We start from the raw sequence: 25,048 nt of genomic DNA, 5'->3' as shown, positions 1-25,048 counted from the left end.
TTTGTACCATTGTTAACAAAAACAATAAAACGATTTAAAAAAAAAAAAAAGGAATCATCCACGTCAGCCTCACTGATGACGAGTTCTAGTGGACGGTTCTCGAGACGGAAACGCCATAATTTTTCCGCCGGCATCCTACAGTATTACTTATGAGTAGAATGTTACGATAAATATCTAATTACTCATACAATATTTCGAGCAACGAAATGATAAAATCATGATGGAACATTAGCATCGTAAATTTTTTGTTGATCAGGTAAATAGAGTTTACATGACGTCAGAGACATCTAAGTAGGATAATAAAATTAAATCTGAAGAATCTCTGTAGTCATTCTTGCCCAGGATTACAATGGGCACTTCTTCTTTTTATTCTTCTTAATTTACGACAATGAAATTTGCTATGGAAACACACGTGTTAAATAGATAAGCAACATTAATTAGTGTACTATAATTGCTGTTTAGCTGTGATATTGACACACAAATATTTCCTGAGGGAGTTGGAATGGTTGTGCAACGATTTTTATCGTTGCTGAAAAGATTCCATCATTTGAATGCAAGAACCGTTCACTTAGATGCGAATCAAATGAAAACGATTTAATATACATTTTACTCGACTGTCGTGATTTTAATGAAAACGTTTCGACGTCGCTTCGATGACATGGGTCAGAGTGACATTTCTGATTTCCTGTCCTCCTCGTCACAGGACGCGTTGCCATTACCTGGATCGGTGAGAAATTTTCGACGATGACTATTTATCGACGGAACGCTGACATATCGTGACAATTTAGGACAAAAGTATGTTGCTTCGAAAATGTCGTTAGCTGGCATTTGTAAAATGTCACCAGGACTATTAGCAAGTCCGTTTAGAAAACGGCCCCGGGAATATCGTCGGGCCATTGTCATCTGGAGGATCCAGTGTCCTGAAACTATGCTCGTCCTAATTTCTTCTCGAATATCCTTGTAAAAATGAGTGCTATTCGTCGAACACCTTGAGCTAAATGAATGTTGCTAAGGATGAATCCTTGATGAAGATTTCGGAATTTCGTAGAATCTGATGGTAAAATTAGGAAAGGAAGATTCGAACGATGTAATCTACTTAACATAATGCATGTTAGGTAGAAGTTCTTCGCGGAAGCACATCCTCATTAGTTCAGCGACTGGGCTGAACTGAAAGTAGCTGCGATTACGCTTTTGGAGTCCTATGGAGAAGTTAATTGAAACGCTTTTGTTCTTCTGATATCGAGGTCACATATGATTATTCATTACGTTTCCTTCCTTTCATGCAGCCTGCGTAATCAGAGGCATTAATTAATATTATCTGTTGTTACCTAAGTGATTCCATTGTCAATTATTAAATTAACGTAGCCGTTTTCTGTTCGAATACTTCTTCTGTTAGAAAAAATAAAAAATATTTCCTTGATACACGAGTTCAAAGATAACATTTGTATGTATGCGGGTGGTTTTTTAAATATACAGTGAAATCAAGAGCTTTAGTAGAGTTAAATATAGAATATTTTATAGCAAACGATGCAAGATTTGAAACATGGTTAAAAAGTAGTTTAAGAAAAGGAGGTGTATGAAATAAATTGGTAAAAAATGGGAAGATCTATAATATTATTAAATAATTAGGTAAATTGATAATTGGTACCTACGTGTATCAATCGACGTGTTAATAATTATAATTTTTCTAATTAGACCCTGACATTCATATTAATCAATATTATCAAGAATTACATGAATGGGATATTAGAGTAAAAAAAGAATAAGGAAAAAATGCGTAAAGTTCCAATGAAAGGTCTCGCGTGTCGGTGGTGCTTTCGTGTTTTCTGCCGGCATTCTCCTCCCACCATCAGGTATTTTCCTCGATCGGACCGCGCACCGATGGAGAAATGCCGCCTCGCGGTTTTGCCCGTCAGTCGAGAATGGCGTAAGCTTCCGACCGGACGGCCTTTCTGATCGGTGCCCACGTTGAAACGGTTTACTCCTTTCGCGGAACACGAGGTTCTTCTATACCGTATCGCGACGCGGAGTTGCACTCTTCGAGTATACTCTCCTATCGAAGCGAACCGGAGGTTCGTTCGTTCGTCCAATAACCCGTTCGATAACTTATACGTATACATACTTCAAGTTTGATCAAGTGCCTCTCTTTCTACAGCAAGTAGATCCGTACCGTGACGCCTAGTGCCTACGTTAGCGATTCTTGCACTTTTCTAAAAGCACGAATTCCTTCGTGAACGTCGGGGTCAGCGAGGAAGACGAAACGGTAGCCTGCAGCCACTGGGATTAATCACGATCGATGAACAATTAAAATTGAACCAAAGGTCAATCATGGTCTCTGAACATTTACCTCGTTCATAACGCGGCGAACGTCGTGGATGTTGCGCGAGCTGGAAACGCGGCGACATTCGTACACGAAAGTTTCGAGGGTAAGATTGTTTCGAAAGTCGCGGCGATTTCGTTTCTGCCCGACACCTTGAATCTTCGGAGCGAAGGTGGTCGATCGCTGTGAAGGATTTCTCGCAACCTTGACCCACTGGGACCAATTCGCCGTTACAAGTCGCATCGAATGAACAATGCCTTGATCGGAAGCCCTACGGAAGAGGCTACCTGTGACCAATGAACGAACACTGTTTTATTATCTGGTGAGATGGTGGAGTGGTGATCGAACAAGTACATATCGAGTGTTTCCAAGATTTTCGTATTCCTGGTGACGTTTTTCGTGATCATCGATCGATCCTCCGTTTTGGATAGAATTATTAACGACGACGCGTGGAAGAATCAGATGAAACTTTTGCTATGCTCAAACATGACTCCTGCTGCTCTTCAAGGTATTTACCTTCTATTTTTATTGAAAAACGAAACGAACGATAAAAAATTATATTTGCTTATAAATGGATTGATGACGCGGAATGCTCTCGTATCGTTTTTATTTATCTCTCGATTCATCTCACGATTAAATGGATCCGTGGCGATGCACGCGAATCATCGCATACGATAATCGGTTTAATTTGTCAGGATCAATATCTCTGAGGGCCGAGAGCAATGAAAAGAGTTTATTGTAACGTGCGATCGATGAGGGAGAAACGTTAACAGTTCGCGACAAGTTATCAGTGTGATTAAATGATCGTCATTTATTTTCATTACTCTCGTATTGTTATCGTAAATCATAATTTGCCATATGGACGTTTCTTCACGCATAAATTGTAATTTTCAGGACGTTTACGAGTTCTCTCGATTACAGTCTATAGTACGAGGTGTCCTGGGTTTTTTCTGTGAGAAAAACGCAGGGAAATAGGATATTTTATCAGTACAAATAGAGAAGAAATGTCGTGCAAACGTGGACTCATAAATCCTTTATTAACCCTTCGTCAAGTTTCTTAGAGACTTTATTTTATTTAAGCACCATTTTACTTTGCTCTGCTGCATTTAAAATTTCACAAGGGAATTAAAATTGGAGGAGTCAATGATGGAGGAGAAGTTGAGAAGGTTTAAATTAATACTGGTAGTAAACGTTCTAAAGATGCGATAAACTCGAGTATAAGTGGACCGTGTACGGATACATTTGGCAGTCAGCCAATCATGATATCATGAATGTATGCATCATGCGTACCGACTGTTTTCTAAATGAGCTTCCGTCAAATGAAGAGTGTACTTTAGCTTTCATAGTGAAACAAATGAAACGTGGTCGCATTTTTCATCGATGAAATGATCTCTAATCTCTCGATCTCTATCTTTATCCTATTTCTCGTGTACAATGTTTCAGGAGTTAATTGGACAATCACAGATCCTAGTTCATTCATTATTAATTCTAACCAATAACAAGCGCATTACATAAATTTAAAACGTTTCCAAACTTGTTGAATATATCTGATTGTTGATTCGTTATCTCATTATATCAAATCAAAATGATTTAGATAACACTTTATTATATTTTGTCATATTTCGTGGAAAATTGAAAGCTGAAGCCATTGTAAATATGAGGTAACGGGGTAATCGGTTAAAATACGTAAGCGAAAGCAATTAAAGAATCATATCCCGTAACAATTCAGAAATGATTCAAGGACTATTGTACGTTGAACCCGGTATTATTACATTGTATAGTACAAGGTATAATCGAAAATTGAAATTAATAAAAAAGGGGTGTGAAATGAAATTTAAATCGTCCCTGTCTCGAAGGACCGCCATATCCGAAGGTTAAACTATTCCAAGTGATGGACGTAATTATTATTAACGCTAGACTCGTGTCATAAAGCAGAATTTCATTAGGATGATAAAGTTAGAATGGTTATTCATCTGTGATACAAAAGGAAGTGAGTCATGAACCGAGCAATCGAAACGTCTCCGAAAATGAATGCTGTGTTTCAGTTTGCCTCTTGTACTCTGTCGATTCTTCCGTTGCTCTTCTTTTTACTGTACCTTTGTTAGCTTCGACTACGCAGAACGGTGTACAAAAATATCCGATGTGTAAATTTTTCATTGGCCAGTCCTCTTTTCTTTACCCAGACGATCCTTGGACCGTGAAAACGAAAGAACGTGCTCAAAATTCGAGCACACCGATCATCGAGGCTCGACTTCGTCTCTGAGCAAACTATTTCTCGGTCAATAGTTGCACAATCGGGCAATATTAACTCGGGATCACGGTCGTTACGATCGTGTTAATCGTTTATACGACTGGTGGAAGAAGCTGCGTTCAATTGATACGATGATCTCTCGAAACGTGTCAACTGTTGATTTATCACAATTGTTCTACACTTGGTACGTGATCGTTAACGAATCTTTGATATTAAAGACGAAACTTGGGCATCCATAAAGCGTGCAAACAGGTGTGCTTATGTGGGATTGTTTCGGATGAGAAACGGTAATCTGCCCACGGTAATTACATTTCAAACGCTATCTTCGTGAACACAAAACAGTAATATACACGCTGCCGCAAAAGTATTCGTCTACCGTTTAAAAGAGAATACCTCGTTTAAAATTGAACCAAATGACTTCGGGTTTCTCGAGAAGTTATACAAATTAATTAGCTATGATATGTGCCTTTGTCGTTATAAAAAATTAAAATTTGCCGAAATCGGGAAAGAAATAGTAAACGGCAATTTTTTAACTTTTTTATCTGAACCTGTAACGAAAATTTAAAATATGACATTTATAAATTTAAATATGTTATGTGTATGCTGAAAATTTCATCGAGATCGGTCGATGCACTTAGAAGTTACAAGTAATTAAAATTTTCGAAAATCACGACATTTTATCTAACAATAAGAACGGATCTAGTCTCGTTAAGTGACTTCTAAGTGCATCGACCGATCTCGATGATATTTTCAGCATAAACATAATTTATTTAAATCTACCAAAGACATATTTTAAATTTTCATTATAGGCTCACATAAAAAAGTTGAAAAATTACTCTTCACGATTTCAACAAATTATAATTTTTTAAAACGACAAAGGCACATATCTTAGTAAATTAATTTGTATAGCTTCTCGAGAAATCTCGTCATTTAGTCCAATTTAAAACGAAGTATTCTCTTTTAAACGGTGGACGAATACTTTTGCGGCAGGGTGTATCCAATGTTGTACTTTTATTTCGCAAAATTTTGAACATCTCTTGCATTCTCTTTCCCTTGAACCAGATTTGCAATTTTTATAATATTTTAAATATCACGCAACGAAATTGCAAATGAAATCATTTGCAATCTTATATTATCAAAGCAAAAGTTTTGAGTGGCAATTCATTTTAGGTGAATTTTAATTCATCGCGTTAAGCAGAAATTAAGTTTCAAGATGTGCTAAATAGATACGAAAGCAATCGAAGCACGTAGTAAGGTTGTAAAAGAAACTTTGTAACGCGTTACTATTAAAATAGCAACTTTTGAGTGAGCAGTTCACTTTGGGCGGATCCAAAGTGCCTGAAAAGTCAAATAATTTCCGCAGAAATCTCTGATGTTTACGAGCAACGAGGCGTTCAAAAACTCGACAAATGATAAGATAGAAGTGTACCCGGTATCAGGGAAGATTTCGCCGGTACGTTATTCGAATGGCACCGTTATAAAACTAACCAAGGTGGGAAGGGAACTTGAAATAGCATAAACTTGTAGTCGGTAACGAATGAAATTGTTTGCGACGCGTCGTACAGCTTTGTTTAGAATGAAAAAGGGTGAATCTCATTAGGGTGTAGAGAACATGCCTGTCGAGCCGAGAGTACAAAATTATTGGTCACCTTTGAAACGACACACGATGACTGGCGTTTACTAGGTAATACCGTTGAATTTCGTTATCTCGGATGTTTGATAACGCATGTTTAGCATTATGATATATACAGCCTCGGGAGATACGTTTTACTCCTTATCGTCGTCAAACATTTACCATCGCGATCTGTCGTAAAAAAATGATACATTCTCATCTTCTTTTTTTTAAATTATCATTACACTGTTCCGTCCTGTATTACAAACATTTGGTTTCTTGCAAAAAAAGAAAAAAAAAATGAAAGTATACAAATTTATTGATTTTCATGATAAACCTTGACTACCCGTGCGATGAACACGTGAACTCTGAAAAGGGTTAAATATAGGATATTTGGGTACGTAAGATAGGTTGTAGACTTTGAAAATAAAGTTCAAGATTGTTTGCATAAATGAATAATCCATGAGATATTTTCAAGCTTTAAGTGTAATCTTGATTAGCTAATGACATTATTAGACAGCAGTAAAAAGTTTATTAGACGGTCATTTAGTAAGCAGCTACGACGAAGTTTCGAGCGATTTTGATCAACGTTGATTTCACTACGTTTTCTTCATCGTTTTTCCTACGTCGACGCTTAGACTGTAAACAGTAACAATCCATAAAACGGCGCGTATCTGCTCGAACGTCACAAATTAGATGTTGACACATGAAGCGCTTAAGATATCGAATATTTCACCGCGTATGTGTGTGTTAATGTAATAATTAATTTACAAATTAAGAAGTCATTTACAAATCGATAAGTTTCTGCACGTCTATCCGTGTATTACTTCCGTTTCGACGTTTAAGCATCCTTCTATCAACTAATTTTAATTTTTATCTAAAATAAGGATAAAATTTTATCTTACGGTGCAGTTTTTGCTCATTTTAAAATTAATGGGCTGTCAAGATAATTCGTACCATGTCAAGCATTCTTCAGTTTTTAACAGCTGTTTGTTAGCATAGGTCGCGTTAGATAGCATAGGACGCATATGGTGCGTCGCGTTACATAGCATAAGACGCATACGGTGCGTCATATGCTAAATCATATATATTAGCTTTATATATTTGCGGTGTACGTTTCGAAGAGAATATTGTAAAAATCATGCTTTTCACGAAGCATGTAAACTGACGAAAGTGTTGAAACAGAAGGGAATTGATTTCGCGTACGAATCGAAACAATGTTATATATATCTAAATTAACCCCTGGACGACCTTCGTATCTTGTATGGACTGTGCATTTTTCACATGTCACAAACGTCAGAAGGAGATACGAGCTTATACATCTTTTTATTCATGTCGTTTCTCTGTACCCCATCCAGTCAGCAATACGAGAACTTTGATTGCGTATCTTTACGGGTCACATTACGTTTCAGATATTCAGCTGCTTAAACAGTCATTTGTTTTCTTCTTTGCTATTGTTTACTAATCGTACGATGTGTATAAGAGTTGATTATTGGTATGAATTCATTGTAATGTTTTTTCGTTCGTCAATCATTAACATAACTTCTAACGCTAATCAAACAATGCAAATACAAATGATAATGAGAGTGTGGCATTGATTTCTGATCGTGAAATTACGAAATAAAGAAATTATTTCATACCTCATAATGTGAAAACGTCGTAGATCAATAATTGCATGGTCTACAGCAGGTGATTAACTAAATGATAGCTGGCAGCGAACGTGTTAAATCCTGATAAAAATTCACTTGCTCCATATCGGGTAATAATTAGCACGATTTCAACCTGTTAATCTTTAACAATTTACTTTCTGCTGTTCACTTCTGTTCGTTCTCGTCTTTGCTCGTTTGGTTATCATTATTCTCGTTATTGTGTCAATTGGGTTTGTCACTAATTATCTTACATAGTGTTAATATTTACCGAAATCATCAGCCGATCGAAATATTATCGATTTCTCGCAGAGTATATCGATTCACGTGCAATTTCAAACATCGGACTGCTCGCAATCAGTAGAAGTATCTTAGTATTGATCAGCCTCTATAATACCCTGCGGTTGCTAGTAATAATATGTGGTCACTATAAAATATTACTTCACCCACGCAAAAATTGTGGATGTAAGGGAAACTCTGGAACGCGTGTAACTTTAATGAATGTTAACGTATGCAATCGACGTAACATGCAAATTCTTCATATATTTTCTTATAAAAAAGAGATTCGAGAGATTCAAAGTTTCTCGATAAAGCTTTAGTTTAAAAAGCTGTTCATGCTAAAATCTGTGCTGCAACGATTGCAAAGCCTCAACTTGTAGATTTCATTTCGCTCACAGCGTACACGGCGTTAACTCAATTAGCATCGCAGGGAGGATAAAGCATACGTTAAACTCTCATTCATGCCGATAGCTGAAACCTTCGAACGTCATCGCGAACACCCTGTGTCGCAAAGATCAACGGATCCCCAAAATACACGCTTTAGAATGCAATATTCCCATATGAACCAAACAAAATTATTTAACCCTTTTTCAGAGGAAGTGTGCTCTGATAACTCCTTCTGATTTAGAAGTTAAAAAAGAAAAAGAAGAAGAAGAGGAACATAATATTTGCGTGCGAAAACACTTGGTTCAACATTCGCTCCTGCGATTAGACGCGTATTTTCGCCTACTGAATCACCTTCTAAAAATAAGGAACAAAAAGAAAATAGATTCCGGCAGGCGATCACGCGATTCTCTTGAAAATTTTAGGTGAACCATACGGGATTTTGGAAATAACTCACGATATAAGTTCTGGTTAAAGATCGATTAACATTACTTTCAGAACGTCAATAGGATTGCGACTTTATAGGGCTATACCGTATATTCAGGTCACGAATACAGCGGGAATGAAAAATGCCCGTCAATGATGAACTCTCTCCATGTAGGTCGACGGTCAGTGTTCATTAACGGCGTGATTCCGCTTTTGTTAATCGCGACAGGTGCGATCCGTTCGCGTTATATAATATTAGGTCTACCGGAAATATCTCAATCATCGTGACGATTTAAAGCCTGTAACACCGAAGTTAACTTAAATCGATGTTCATCTAGCACGACACTTTTAGAATCTCTGTTTCTAGACCATTACGTATTTCACCGAACAAAAAACTTTTAATCCTGACAGTGAATTAATGATATTGATACATTTTTGGTTCGTTCAGTCAGTATATTTAAATTCAATGATTTATTTGAAATGCATCAAGTGGGGTTTTTTTTTTTATTTAGCATGATTTGATGACATAAAAGTATCATGGATTGCATTTGCAGTATATTAATTTGAAACTTAAAATTCCATGAAAATTGTTACTTTCATCGATATCGTTAATAAAGTTTTAGCAAATTATTAAATATTATATTTTATTGTTCTGGAAAAAGTACCAACGTATTCTTTGGAAATAAGAAAGTTTTCACGACATTAATGCACTAAGTTTTCTTGGCGGACACGTAAAGTCTGAAAACTTTCCCTTTAGAATCAAGGATACGTGCATATACAATCAGATTATAGCCAGTGTGATTTTATTTCGATTGACCGCTAGACTCGTTTGTTCTTATGGATCAATGGAGAAGTATAGTTGAAGCTCGTCGTCCTTCGTGTCTCGTAGTTTTGATAAAGCAACTTTAAAATGTATAAAGTTATAGCTGATGACGCAAATCGTGTAATATATAATGAATAAAAAGGCAAAGCTTCTTAAGTTGCGGGCATATATTAATTGAAAATTTTATTTTCTATGTTTCAGCGTGTACTCGCAAAAGTCTGCGCGGGAGGGGGTAGGTGATAATTGGTGGCGAACGGGAGGGGTGTTTTCGGACACCAAAAGCTGGGGCACCCTAACGAGGAGGTCCTGGAGGAGGAGGTGGGTCATAGGAGAGAGGAAAGAAAGGAGGTGACCATCTACCCCACATGGACGCCACCCCCAAAGGACCCCCCGTACCCCCCACACCGGATATCCTGTCACCATTATTTAGCCGCAGAATATCCGACCTGAACGTAAGGGTGTCCTTAGATGCCCTGCATCGTCGTCAACGTTGCCGTCGAATATCGAGACATCCGTTTCTTGATGCTCCTCATACGACGGGAGCGTCTGTCCATCCGTCATCGTCATCTTACACGTGCCTCGATGATCTCTCTCCTAAATTGAAACGATCACCGATCCTCTATTCACACGATTCTGATAACAATCAACCTGTTCGGCCACGGAAGTTGGCCACCATCCAGATCAATAGAGGAGCATCGATCTTAACGTCCAAGAGAACTAGCCGTTCTTGGTGTTTATTGATAAGGACCATCGTCTTCGAGACGAGAACAAAGAGGACCAGGACCAACCTAGAAAAACTTAACACATTATTTTCATCGACCGGAGATAAAGCGTTTTTTACCCTGTTTTATATACCACGAAGATCGAGGAGAAGCCGTAGTACGTTTCATGCATTTTATACGATATCGATCGCGAAATATCGTCGAGCCGATCAAGTACTTTTAAGAAGCGGAATTATCTCTGCGAAACATATCTACAGACTCCGTCCAAAAGCGCCTAACTTCGAGCTGCAGCCTAACAGACCACGCAAACAATGTCGCGCAGCGCTGCCACGCGACCTATGCAAGGTGAGTGCTTATTAAATTGATGACTTATGCACTTCGCGAATGGCGAAGTCAAGTAATCTCCGACGCCTGCTGATGCAACGTAATTGTTAAGAGCTCGTCTATAGTCGATCGATGATTCTCATTTCGAACGGTGTTCTGATACGATATATAGGGGAAATTCATAAAGTTCTTGGAAATTGCTGTAGGGGTCCATGACCTCCCTCGTAGGCTACCCCGGGTTTCGGATTTCCGGGGGTTCTTGGCTCTCGCCGTAGGCCAACCCTTCCTTGGACTCCCACCTTTCTCCACCGGCGCTTCCGAGGAGACTGACCATGCAAGGGTGGTGGCCCTCCACTTTCGAGAATTAATATTTGCTCTGTTATTCGTACTTATCAATTCGTACTTATAATGTTTAATAATGTTTCTAAATCACTTTTAATATTAATATCATCAAAATTAAGATTTCATTTAGAATTGTAATGATTTTTAATGACTTTCTGTTTAACCCTGTGCGCACTTCCCTTCTCGAGGTGCGCTGAGTTTGATAATCGTTAACGTAGCAATCCACTTTATCCCCAAACGGTGGATGTTTTCCGATGAACAGCGAGAAACGGGTGGTTGTTTCATAGAAATTACACGGCACCACCGGCGTGATGACTTGTGGCGCCGTCAAGGGACGACGCCTCGAAGTCTCTCGACGATCATTGAACAATATCTCGTTCGACGACTCAGGTCTTCGTCGTACTGTACGAAGGTGTAAAGCACGCCGTCGTGCAACGGCACCCTCGTGCAGTGCGTGATAACGTGATATATATATGTACAGTGTGTGTGATGCGTAAATTTCACTTCGTTTCCTGTGCTTAGTGGTCCGTACACGCGAAACGGTGTCCAGAAAGGTGTCTAAAGGAAGTAATGGTTATGGTGACGGTAGTGATGACAGTGGGAGAAAACGTAGAATGCCGGTGTCGATGTTCCACGATCGTAGAAACGATAGATGGTGCCCACCCAACTCGCACCGGTTGATGATCGTTTTCTTAAAGATATCGTAAAAGTAGCCCCAGTGTACTCGTGTCTCATCTATTCTGTTCGTTACTGTCATCGACGACATTGTGCGGTGGTAGTAGTCTCGTTGTGTGTGGATTTCCGTCTGGTCGGGATTCGTTCTTGTATCTCGAAAAGGAGCATCCTCATCGAACTATTGATTAGCGTGGCAGCGTTTCGAACGTTTTTTTTCTTCTATGTGCGTCCACCGAACGAACGCTTTCTCCATAGGAAAAATTCGCGTTAAACGGCCTCGATATGTACTCTCACCAACGACGATCGTTATAACGACGTCGCCCTCGTCGACGCGGGCGCTTCGACCGCCAGTACTCTTGCACTGACTGCGAAAACAACGAGGTAACCTGATTCCCCTTTAGAAAGGAAACGAAGGTCGTACGATGTCTTAGAAACTGATCGTACGGCTGTTATCGTCGTATGGGAGGATAATTAGGAAACGTTATTGCTCATACATGTTATATACGGTTATTGCAGCGGAAACAACGAGGAATCGATACGATAATAAACGTTGTATGCCGATGACATTTTGTTATCAGATACGATGCCGGTAATCGGTCAAAATGATCCTTGATAACAGATGTCTAATAATATGTGCCAATTGAACGAGAATATAAATATACTTTTGTACGAACACATGTTTCGGAGCATTAGCTAGTACGCGTCCAAGTACCCATGGAGCATCACACGCCTATTTGTCAAAATTATTCATCAATATAATTCATTCAGTATTTCATCCAGAATTCTTGTCTGGAAAAGAGCAAGGCCGCCTCCCAGCTTTGGTAAAAGTATCGAGTGTCTGGTATTGCCTAACCCTTTTCCGAATTACAAGTTACCTAACCTAAACTTGAATTTTAAATCAAGCATGCCTTAACGCGCGTTGATACATATATTTGAAAATTTATATAATCTTCTATTTTCATTCATAATTTCATATACATATCGCATTTTGGCGCAGATGTTTAGTTCTTATATGATTATACTGAGGGGGAGATGGCAGGGTTAGGCCCACCCTAATTCCTACGTAGTTACTCCAAAGTGTATAAATATACACATTTTGTTTGTAAACATTGATATTTATTCGAATTCGCCCTCTACTTTAGATTCACATATTTAGAACATGGTCAAGAACGCGCGTTATAATTCTTTTCAAAGGGGGTTAGTTGCCTATCCACTTTATTGATGAGATAACACAAAGGAAAATGAAACGAACACTCGGAATTACTCAAGCACCTTTGATACCAGACACGGCGCCCATTTAGTAATTTTCTAAGTAGATAAATCCCAACCGTAAATGATTTATTTTTGATTGTTGTTATACATTGCTCAGTAGCCATCTAACGTTTCAATTTTTCTAAACAATTAATACTGAAATTTCATTTACATAAATTAACTGGTTACACTTCGTGAAGTAATTTTCTTCTGAAATTATCGTTCAATTTCTGTTTCATCTAAAATACCTGGAAGCGCTTCCCCGATTACTCGGTAATCGTTTCCCCATCACGGAATTCGAGAAATTGAGTCATCACAAAGTATTGAGCTCCAGGATGTCGGTATGGCTTTCTGGGAACTCTTCCGTTCCCTCACAGAAGACAAATACAAATCATTGCATATTGTTGAACGTATAAGGTATGATTAATAATAGAACTCTTAATTATAACGAGAAGTTTCGGAATAAGTTGTCTCTGGTATCATAACATTATCGTGAAATAATTTCAAAGAACTCCAACAACGAAGAATTTGTTGGTACTTCTATGTCTTCTTCTTGTCGTTTCTTGTTTCAGCTCGTTGAACTTGTTACACGATCCAGGTGTACGTACGTGCGTATACGTTAAATTCCTCTAAAATTTCTCCTGCACTCATAAGATAAACATCGGTATCTAAATTATTGCTTTTGTCATTGGAATTCAGACCTTTTGCATCGTCAGTCGCTTTGGGACTTTCCAGTCATCAACTCCACGCAGTGGTTCTCATTTCTTATTAATAAATTCATTATCATCTCCAATGATGAACGCGAGGATGCAAAGAAAAATCATTGAATTACCATAAAAATAATATAGAAAGCACGCGATATCGCGTGGTCAGATATTTTAGCAATGATGCTATCGAAAGAGTTCAACTCGAAAGATGCTATCGAAACTCACATAAGTTCAACTTCCAATAACAACTTTTCCTACTTACTGTAATTAGAATTCTGTCATCGATAACTGCGCCATGCGACACAAAACACGCTAACGTTAGTTTCTCTCTTACGAAAAGAAAAAATGAATTTCTTTGGTCAACTATAAAAAAGAATCAGACATTGGAAGTTTTCTATTCACAATGCGCGCGACGGTGCAATTAAACGAATATTTCTCATTGATATCGATAACTCAGAACTGGCTGGATTAGTGCCAACTATCGGATTTAAAAGGATCGCTTCAGGGTGCGCGGTAAAAAGTTGGCGAATTCTGTTTGTCGTATCTTAGCGACGACTCTTAACCCTTAACTATTATCCCTTAAAAATATGTATAACTGGATACGAAATGGTCAGAATTGATTTAGCTGGTCATTTTCATGAAAGTTTAAGCTTTAAATTGATTTATCATAAATGCTATTTTGCGATACTTTTATGTCATCGAATCGTGTCGGACTTTATATTTCGAAATCGGTCATTGCTCACCGTAACTGGCAAATAGCCATTGTGATCATGACTTCTAATCATCGAATTAACTGTCACAGATGCAGATCGATCGTAACATAGCAGAGATAATAAAAGAATCTCGAGAAAAAATAGTGTTATACAATTTTCCGTTTGTTTTTCATGTTTTCAGTAATAATAGATTTAGATCCGTCGCGGACACGATTTCTCATTTTTCAGAAAGCAATTTACAATCTGCCGAGAGGTCCGCTCGAACTCTCGGTTTATTCCTGAAGCGAAATAACGTAATGGAAGAAGAACGTGGAAATGAGATCCTAGGTTTTCCATTATCATCGAAACGGCCAACTATATTTTCCGACGAATTTCGAGCAGACCGTGCCGAAGTAAATCGTAAAGATTTCATTGCAACTTCGCTGCTCGCGTTGTAAACGCGATAAAATAAAATTCACACCGTAGGTAACATAATTTTATCGAAAGTTCTTTTAGTGCCACCTGTCCTGTTAGTGTATCGTTTATAAAATTCAGACCACGAGATTTTATTTTACTCAATGTTAATAATAGATCGGATCGTTTTAAATATATTCGCTTGGACCGTTCTTGTCTACCCAGCAACAAGTGAAAGAAAAAAAGTAAGTAGAAAAGTAGCGACTCTGCTAAAACATAGTTGTAACAAACAGGAAAATAAGGGACGATAAAAGTCTTTTGAAACGATCCTGGTTGCCGTACGTAAGGAGATACGATCCACGTGGGCGTATGTTTTGTACGATCAAACGGCGTTAAAATAACGCGATCAAATTCTCGGATTATTTTTGCGTACGAAGAAAGCTCGGCTAGATTCGGCATTGGTAAAGAATTTCACCGATAATCAGTTCTGGGCTGATGTATCAAACGGTGACGTCGCATAAAATCACATTAAGAAATCTTATAATTGATCCGAGTTGAAAGCCATCGAAAGACACCTACACGATTGATTCCAAGGGCGTACATTTACTTAGAATTGAACGTAGATTCACGTAGGACGTGAAAATTGTCAGGGAAATAAATATAAAGTTATAATAACGTTGTATAAAATACAGGGTGTCTAAGAACTCGCGTAACACCCGGAAATGGGGAGTTGCTAGGGTGATTCTGAACAACTTTTTCCTTTACCAAAACGTTGGTTGAAGCTTCGTTTTTGAATTATTAACAAAAAACACTGGCCAATGAGAGCGCGTGTAGAGCGCGCGCTCAACTACGAGAGCGTTGGCTTTCAACTGCGCTCGGTCATGATCGTGAACAAACGCATTGACACAGCGTGGGTATCGAAGGAAGCGTGTGATAAATATTACATCGTCTGAAATTAAGAACAATGTGGAATTAATCATAGGCTTCCCTTAATTTGAGGCTTAAAGTTTACTGAAAATAATGACATAAATGTTTCATCGATATTCCTAATATATAAAATGGCTTGTTGCCAGTTACATCAAGAAATAACCGATTTCGAGGCATATAAAGTCTGGGGCGATTCGATGACATAAAAGTATCGTAAAAGAGTACTTATGATACATCAATTTGAAGCTTAAGGTTCGATGAAAATGACTACATAAATATTTCATCAATCACGATGACATAGACTGGACCTAACTCATAGTTAAATGTCCAGAGATCGGTCACTGTTCGTTGTAACTGGCGAAAAATGGAGCAGTGTTTTATTTCCCTTTATGAAACGGTCAATTAAAATTTGTTTCGTGACATCTACAGAATATCATTGATGCCACACGCACTGCGACAAAATATTAATTTGTTAAATTACACGTCACGGTGGTATTAATTACACGTATGTTTCATTTTATGACACTGAAGTCCTTACAGTTTTTCATTTTCAATTATATGTATACGAATACTATATGTTATTCTAAAGTCTTTTTAATAATTATTCATTAAAAAAAATAAATATCATGTACGTTGCGTTGTTACTTCCAAATGTAACTTCACAATGATTTTCCCGAACATGTTCGCGTTGTACGTATGTGCATGTATGCTCGATTCAATGGGTAATTGTTCCTGTTCGTTCGTTTGTATGCACAAAAATAGTTCGTGTGAATGCATGCAAAAAGAGGATTTCATAAACGGTCTGTTGTTGCAAAATCGAGTTTCCGCGAAAACGTCGGCGAAACGGTCTCTCCCTAGGTTGAGAGCCATTGATATCTTACGTAAGAGCCATGATCGTGACTCGCTTCTTTGGAGATCGGCTAGGCAGCGGTCTTGCTCTCCTTCACCATGGATTCTCTGGAAATCTCGACATCGAGATCCGTTAATATTTTGAGGAGATACACAGATACCCAGACCGGGTATTTTCGTTCCTAGACGCCCAACATTGCTTGGTCAAACGCGCTGACATCATTCGTACATACGGAATCAAGGACGACGAAGAAAAAACATCGTTTCTCAAAGGACCTAACCTCAATAAAGCTACCTTTAATTCTAGTAACATGTACCAAGGGACGGCTATTTTTTACACTAAAAATTCTTCCTCTTCATAATTTATGAACTACGAATTTTTGAATTTCTATCGCTTCATTCATCTTTTTCAAACAAAGAGAACCCCTTCATCTGTCGATAAGGAATCTATTATTCGACTGTGTTCTTTGTGATGCTGTATCATTTCGTGTTATCACGTAAGGCCGTTCTAAACGGAAATTCATTTTCTGTGACACGCGATTACGTTCATATAACACCTGATCCGTGTTCGTTCCTTGCGTCATCGATTGGTAATGGGTCTTTTTGCTACCGTCTAATGATCTTCGCGATTGGTTTGCACCGGTTTCGCAATCGTGCTTCTTGAGGTGAAATGTTACGAATTAATCTACCTACTGTAACGAATCTGCTGTAGAAAAGTCGTATCTCTTTTCATTTTATCTACGGCCTATTAATCAAAATCGTACATTGTAAAGGACAATCTCAGCGTAACACCTACTTTCTCGCTATCCTTTGCGAGATAAAACTTGAAAATCTGAAACTATTGATAGCCAATTTTGAGAGCAGATAATTAATGAAATATATTCCATCGAAGTTTTCCAATCAACGCTAACCTCTCAGTTGTTTCTATAATAAATTAAATATATTGATCATGCAGCAAGTATAAATTTTATATGCAACAGCAGCGAATCGTTGTGGGGGAAGTAATCCGCGTTTATATTCCTTCTTTATATGTTCATTTACGATTTAATCAAAGTACAGCTTCTGCAGATAATTACATTACTCGTTCTTTTATAATTAATCAAATGTTTTATTCACAACGATGCTCGAACGAGTATCGAAAGCTCTCAACATTCTTTGAAATGAAACGAAAAGACAATAAAAAAGAATTCTTTCGTACGGAGAGCTTCGTTCAGCTGTTATTTTTAAATTTGAATAAAAGTATAGCTTTTCTCGAGTGTACTAAAAAATATGCATACCAGAATAACACTGTATTTTTAGCCGACGTCTGTGTTCGATTTGAAAAACAATGAAGTAGCAAAACGTTTCCTAATTTCCACTGTCTACGCGACGATAATCACACGATTTAACATAGGAAACAGGATCACATGAATACGATTTCTTTACAGAAACCCCCTTGAACTGGTTGCAGCTTTTGAAAATCGCGTCCAGTTAGAATGCACCCTTTGGTGATCTGAAATGTTCCAAGATTTCATTTCGACATTGTCGCGTTACACGAATCTTCCATTTCGTATTTTGATAGAAGAATCGAAGATCGTGGGAGCTACGTTATTCCACGAATAAATGTTAAGGACAATTGGAATTAGAATTTCGAAGCTTGATGATCAACTTTTATCTGAATACATGATATCGTTGAAAGAAAAATGTCGATCAAGAGACGCAATCATTGGATGATCAGTGGAAACGTAGTCGTACGGAGACATCGTGATTTAACGAAGACAGAGCTAACGGGCTAATGCCGTCCTGCACCTGCAATGATTCGCGAGGACGAAGGAGAGGAGGGATCCAGGTGGAAATATGTAAGAGGCGAGGCGGACATCGTCTCGTCGGCACGTCTAAAGTGCCACGAGGAAGAAGAGGTTGGCCTTATAGAAGGTTTATAGTTTGCGTAGGAATAGACGATGAGCGTCGAGGTTGACACGCTGGAACTCGAGGTCTTCGAGGTGAGTCCTCCAATCCTCTCGAGGACGCGACGAACGGAAGTCACGAGATGACATTCGGCAAGAATGTACGAAAACGCTTGCCGAAAGTCGCGAGTATTTTAGCGTGACGATTCTGAGCTCTTAACGATGACAGTAAATAAATACAGCTTTTTCTTTTTTTCTTTTTTAATTTAATGGTAAACGCGAAGGAGCTTTCAGAACAATTAGCCCTCTTCCTCGATTAAATAAAAACTGTAATCAATATCTGCTGTGATTTAGAAAAGAAAACTGCTTATAACGCTTTATTTGATCCGCCTTGTATAAATCTTCAGAAAATTGGCGACAAAACTCTAGTACAATCTAAACGGAGTATAAACGACTTACATGATTCTTCACTATCTTTATTGGATTTCCGTTCGCTGGCTCTCGTGTGCCGTTTGACTCCCAGTGCACTTTTTACCTGGTTCTCTACACATACTAAATTAGTAAAGGAAGTTAAAAACTTTATAAAAACACGGTCAGGGTCGATTAAATGGAATATTGAATATCCTCCGGGTACAATCATAACACTTAAGAGGAGAATATAAAACGTATTATCTGAAGTGTGAAAATTCAAGTAAACTGTATGTTATTATGTAAATTGTTATATTAATTAATACTTGATGGACGAACTGCTTCGATGTCGCGTCATTTTACCGTAAATAGCTATGTAAACTTTATAATGAGATTTCTTAATTACGCAAACTGGTTTTTCTTTAGAAACGATATACCTATTCACTCTGTTATCGGTTTCTTTTTTTATGGGACGGTTTCAGAGTAGGAAGTTAGATGGTTTCATAAAAGAAATAAGGTGCAAATATCTTTTTAATTAACCAGCAAATAGAATTTCGAGAAAATACATTTCGGGGACTTGAATGGTTGGATTGATAAGGTGTTAGTCTTGTAAACGTAGGATCATGGGTTCAAGTCCCCTCGGGAGGAACTTTGAATTTTTCAATCGAAATTTTCACGCAAGTTATACCGTTGTTGCATGAATATCTCACTGTTCGTACAACAATTACAAAAATAAACTTGCAAGAGCAAAAGGGGGGGATGTGTAATATAATTGTGGTAATTTGAACCACCCTTGAAAATCAGTTTCAAGTCGTGGCCAAGCATACCACAAACACAACATTTTTTAAATGTACGATAGGAGGAAATAGCGTAAAGTGAATCAAATTTTTCAATGCTTGAAATTATTATTTATTTTCACAGATTTTGAAAACGTATGACAAGGGCGTATAATAATTCCCAGTAAATGTTAAATATCAGAACGTATATAATAAAACCTATATAACACAATAAAGATCCGTTATAGGCATTCAACTTTACGGTCATCCGAGTATCCCAGCTTTATTGCAGACGCCGGAAAAGTCTGTCGACTGTCCATGACACATTTTCACACATGGTCGGTCATTTCTGTTGTCCTCACTTTTGAACCAGTTTTCAAATACGCTTTCTGGAGCGCCGATAATATTTAATCATATTTCTATACCAGTTGCATAAACGATGTATGAAGTAGACTATGCGAAAAGTGGAAATGCAATCGATACTTTCTTATATGTTGAACAACGGGCATGTACCTTGCGAATGCTGACTCAGATCAGTTCGCGTCTTCCAGATTATGTTTCTACTTTGGAAATACATTTAAATAATACCTATTATAATTTCAAACTTCGCAACAGAATATTAAAAAGAAAGAAAAATGAGAGAGAGAACCATGAAAAAAGTGCACTCGTGCCAAACGGTGTGTCCTCGACCAATCGTTCGCTACTTCACCGTGATACCTGTAACGCAATGTTGTCGTGTGATAATCAAGGTGAAGGACTGCGACGAGGACGACAAAGTCTCGGTGGCGTGTACGACAACGAAATCGGACGCGGAAGATAGCCGGAAGGGATCGGCCACCGCGGCATCGGTGTGCATCGAGGAAGAAAACGGCGGTACACGGCGAAAGAAGAAGAAACGTCGGAAAACACGGAAGAAACAGCAGTTGCAGTTGCAGGAGCTACCACCTCTGGATGTGTCCGGAGACGGTCCACAAGCGCACACCGTGCTGAACCTACCCTCGTCCTCGGACGAGGTCGAAGCGGTCGGTGAATGCTCGAAAAGAGACTCATCCAGCAGCTTGGGTGGTGCCAGTAGGCACAACACCCTTCGAGAATCTTTGCTCACGGTGTTGGGTAAGCTGGTGATCTGGAAGGGCACAAGATACCGTTCAGCCACCGCAGCTTCCTCATCGTCCTCGGCGCCACCCAATTCACCGCCAGCTACCGAGTGTATCGGCCGTAGCACATCCTTTTTTTCGAACGGTGAGTTTCTACCGTTCGATAGCGAGATTCATTTAAAATTCGGATAATCGCATCGGCGTGAAAACAAAATATGTAATCCGAACTTTGATTTTAACGCGTTAAACACGCGAGATCGCGCGAACGAAAGTGTTAAAATCGAAGTCGGTCAATGAGAGGTTCTCTCGTAAGCTTGGACATGAACTTTAGAAAGCTCCATTCGTCTTATTCACGTAACTATCATATCCGTGAGAAGTAGATATTAATAAACTCGATTGCCTCCAAGATGAGTTGGGAACAGCAACTTTAGGCTGAGGCTTTAACCACAGGTCCTACCGTGGACAGCCCTGATTTAAACGATATTTTTAACTCGCCGCTTCCTGTGTTATTTATTGTACATTTTGCAATCAATTTTGGAGCATTAAGAACACATGGCGTTTAATGAAATGGATCACGAAGGCTAAGAATTTTGCTGGTTACATAGTTGCGTGTTACATGACGTGTTATATAACTGATAGAACTGGGATCATTGCAGATTTATCAGAAATAAAGTAAAATATAAATAATGTTGCAGAACTTTTCAAACCTATCGATCGCAGCTAAACTGGTAATTTTGCTAAGAAAAATTGTAAGTTGGAGAATTAAATTTCTTATCTTACTGTTAAAAGTACTTTAACTCGAGTAAATGTAATGGTTTATATTCAGAAATTGTTGCACCAATGCTTATAATTAGATTATTAGTAGGGGGTAGTTACATTAGTACACTCCAACGTGCATTTACAAATAACCTGTGAGTGCCAGGAAAAATGTGTTACACATTAATCAACCGAGTTGACCATGTACAATCTTGCAATGCATCTCGTTCATAAAATGCAACCTGTACTATTAGACAAGTTAAACTACATTTCGTGCACGTACAACTGCAGTTATCGTTTTGGCGCAATTGTTCGTTTATTGAATTTTTATGTGGGCTTATATTTTATTAACGATTAAATTTTATATCTTGTAACAAATGCAAATTGCATTTACGCAGCAAACTATGCCATTATCCTGAGTTTAATTTGATAAATTAATTGTATCATTATCGATCCCCCGCATCAGGTTACCAAGGGATCAAATTTCTGTAATTTAAAAAATTTATTGCATACTAACTTCCTATTCATTAACGTCTCATAATAGTATATTATTAATTAAATTATCGATGCAGAAACATCATTCGACAGCTTCCTTCGTGTGTAATACTTGGTCGGTGTTTCCGGTATATTTTTAGAATACAGTAGTAGCCGATCCCTACAAAACATAATTCCTATGAAGAATACCGTTTAATGAGAATCATTGATTACTTCCTTTTGTAATTTCATTATTTTATAATTATGACAATTCAATGTTTCTTTTCTTTTTTCAGAAACGGAGAGGAGAATTCGCGCCAATAACCGCGAGTACAACTCACAGTTTAATTATGCGGTAAGATTGGGACGTGCTTCCCATTTCTTTTTCAACCAATAATTAACCCTTTTACTACGGAAAGAGTTGTCTTGTGCGTACCATTATTTTTAGTTTCTTTGTTGTTCTTTGTTGAGAAGTGATTTGTTCATTAAATTTTAACTATTGACTGGTGATTGCACAGTGGGCGGTTTATAATTGAAATACGCCCGTAACGAAAGGGTTGAACTCCACAAAGATGCTTTTGATGAAACGCATTTTATTTTCCTTTATTTTCAGAACAATTACATCAAGACGTCCAAGTATTCGGTTCTGACGTTCCTACCATTAAACTTGTTCGAGCAATTTCAGCGGCTCGCTAACTTTTACTTCCTATGCCTGCTGGTGCTTCAGATGATCCCCGCTATCTCCTCCTTGACCCCCATCACTACCGCCATACCCCTTATAGGGGTGCTCATGCTCACTGCCGTCAAAGATGCCTACGACGATTTTGTAAGTTTGCCAATGATACTAAATTACAAGAAACCATTCGGTACGTAAAATATGGGGTCAAAGTGTTAAAGTATAACGCATTTCGTATATGATTTTTCAGCAACGGCACAGCAGCGATTCGCAGGTGAACAATCGAAAATCTCAAACACTGCGAGGAACTAGTCTACGCGAAGAGAAATGGTCGCAAGTGCAAGTAGGTGATGTGATCAGAATGGAAAATGATCAGTTCGTTGCAGCCGACGTCCTTCTTTTATCTACTAGTGAGCCAAATGGTCTTTGTTACATTGAAACCGCGGAATTAGATGGGTCAGTAGTCCTTGTTTATAAATCAGATGTATTTAAGTGTTGTCTGCTTGAAAAACTTTATTCATTGTTAAAGCTGCTACGTCTTAGAAGCATAAATTAATAAGAGAAATGTTTAAATCATGATACCGATTGATTATTCCAGGGAGACAAATTTAAAGTGTCGGCAGTGTTTGGCTGAGACTGCTGAGATGATGGATAACCATGAATTGATCGGTCAATTTGATGGAGAGATTGTTTGCGAGACTCCTAATAATCTGTTAAATAAATTCGATGGTAATCTTACGTGGAAGGGACGAAAGTAAGTGTATATCCAATCGTTTCTTACTTTCTTCATTTTTCATATGTTAAATTCTATGTTACGTTTGTAATAGATACCCATTGGACAACGATAAAATTATATTACGGGGTTGCGTGCTTAGAAACACGCAATGGTGCTATGGTGTGGTCATCTTTGCAGGCAAGGATACCAAATTGATGCAAAACTCAGGGAAGACAAAATTTAAAAGGACCTCTATAGATAGGCTGCTGAATCTTCTCATCATTGGGATAGTGTTCTTTTTACTTTCAATGTGTTTATTCTGTATGATCGGCTGTGGTATTTGGGAGAGTCTTGTAGGCCGTTATTTCCAAGTGTATCTGCCATGGGACTCGTTGGTGCCTAGCGAGCCTATGGGTGGTGCCACAGTGATCGCGCTACTTGTGTTCTTCTCTTATGCTATCGTATTGAACACAGTGGTGCCAATAAGTTTGTATGTGAGTGTCGAAGTAATCAGATTTGTTCAATCGTTTTTGATCAATTGGGACGAAGAAATGTATTATGCACCAACGAATACACACGCTAAAGCAAGGACTACTACGTTAAACGAGGAGTTGGGGCAAATAGAGTATATATTTTCCGATAAGACCGGAACATTGACGCAAAACATTATGACATTTAACAAGTGTTCTATAGCAGGAAAGTGTTATGGAGATGTTATCGATGAAGTTACCGGGGAAGTCGTCGATTTAACCGAGGTGAGTGTGTTTATCTTTCTATCTGCGATCAGACTCGATGCGGATGATGTGGGGTATGTTATATTATTCAATTGTTTGCTGTATGACAAAGTCGGCTGGTTTCTTTCTTCTTCTAGCTTTTGATGTTTTTGTGATTCTACGAATTTTTATTTTTAAGTTGAACTTGCAAACGTTATTGCAACGATGTTTAAGGTGCTCACAGAATTTGTACCAACAACGATATTATTTCATTCTTTTTTTTTCCATAATGTACGCACTTTTGTCATCAGAAATATAAACAGTTTATTGATTTGAAAAGAAACACAAAGAAAGCAAGGTTTTTTTTCTTTTGCAAGGAACGTTTAATCGAAGACTGAGCAGCGTTTAAATTCAATGCATCAAATTCATTCATTTCACATTTGTTATCAAGAAAGAATATATTGATGAAATCAGTTGCAAATGTATGTATTTAGTGATTTTTTTTTCTTGGTAACAAGATTGGAACGATAGAATCATTCTCACAGTTTGGCCATATTTTGCATAAGTTTTGATGTACATCACTTAGCATGTGTGTGCTGCATGTAGACGGACAAAGCCGCCCGAACACCTACGATGCGATGGAAAAATGGTCAAGAATTTGTTCAAGTTTATACACCAATAAGTGGTCCGAACGTACGTCTACTGGAACAGGTGGACAGGATATCAAATATAATTCGAGATCCAGGCGTCTATGGCAGCCCGATGATTCCACATAAACGTTCAGTACGCATGATAATATTAATGCACTTCTTCTAACAACGAAGAACATGTCATGAACGCGTTTTGCTTATCCCATTCTCCTATTGTCCTACACATCTGTTTTATTCTTGTACCTTGCTATTG

The 25,048-nt window shown here is 38.2% G+C and overlaps 1 protein-coding gene across 10 annotated transcripts in view; it reads left to right on the top strand.

Annotated features, from left to right (window-relative positions):
• The window catches only part of ATP8B (ATPase phospholipid transporting 8B), a 42,546-nt gene that overhangs the window by 11,836 nt on the left and 5,662 nt on the right, over positions 1-25,048 (top strand). For 3 of the 10 annotated variants that reach the window (XM_076690657.1, XM_076690655.1, XM_076690653.1), the window contains exons 1-10: positions 1,906-2,828; positions 9,943-10,808; positions 18,072-18,542; positions 20,464-20,956; positions 22,338-22,396; positions 22,655-22,867; positions 22,968-23,173; positions 23,316-23,471; positions 23,545-24,187; positions 24,752-24,928. In XM_076690657.1, the coding sequence (XP_076546772.1) occupies positions 18,438-18,542; positions 20,464-20,956; positions 22,338-22,396; positions 22,655-22,867; positions 22,968-23,173; positions 23,316-23,471; positions 23,545-24,187; positions 24,752-24,928 (2,052 nt within the window). In that variant the 5' untranslated portion in view covers positions 1,906-2,828; positions 9,943-10,808; positions 18,072-18,437. The other 7 variants (XM_076690658.1, XM_076690656.1, XM_076690654.1 and 4 more) reach the window with 7 other exon arrangements.

This window comes from Osmia lignaria, chromosome 10 (assembly GCF_051020975.1).
Source record: "Osmia lignaria lignaria isolate PbOS001 chromosome 10, iyOsmLign1, whole genome shotgun sequence".
Lineage (NCBI taxonomy): Eukaryota > Metazoa > Arthropoda > Insecta > Hymenoptera > Megachilidae > Osmia > Osmia lignaria.
This window is presented reverse-complemented; position numbering and strand designations above follow the sequence as displayed.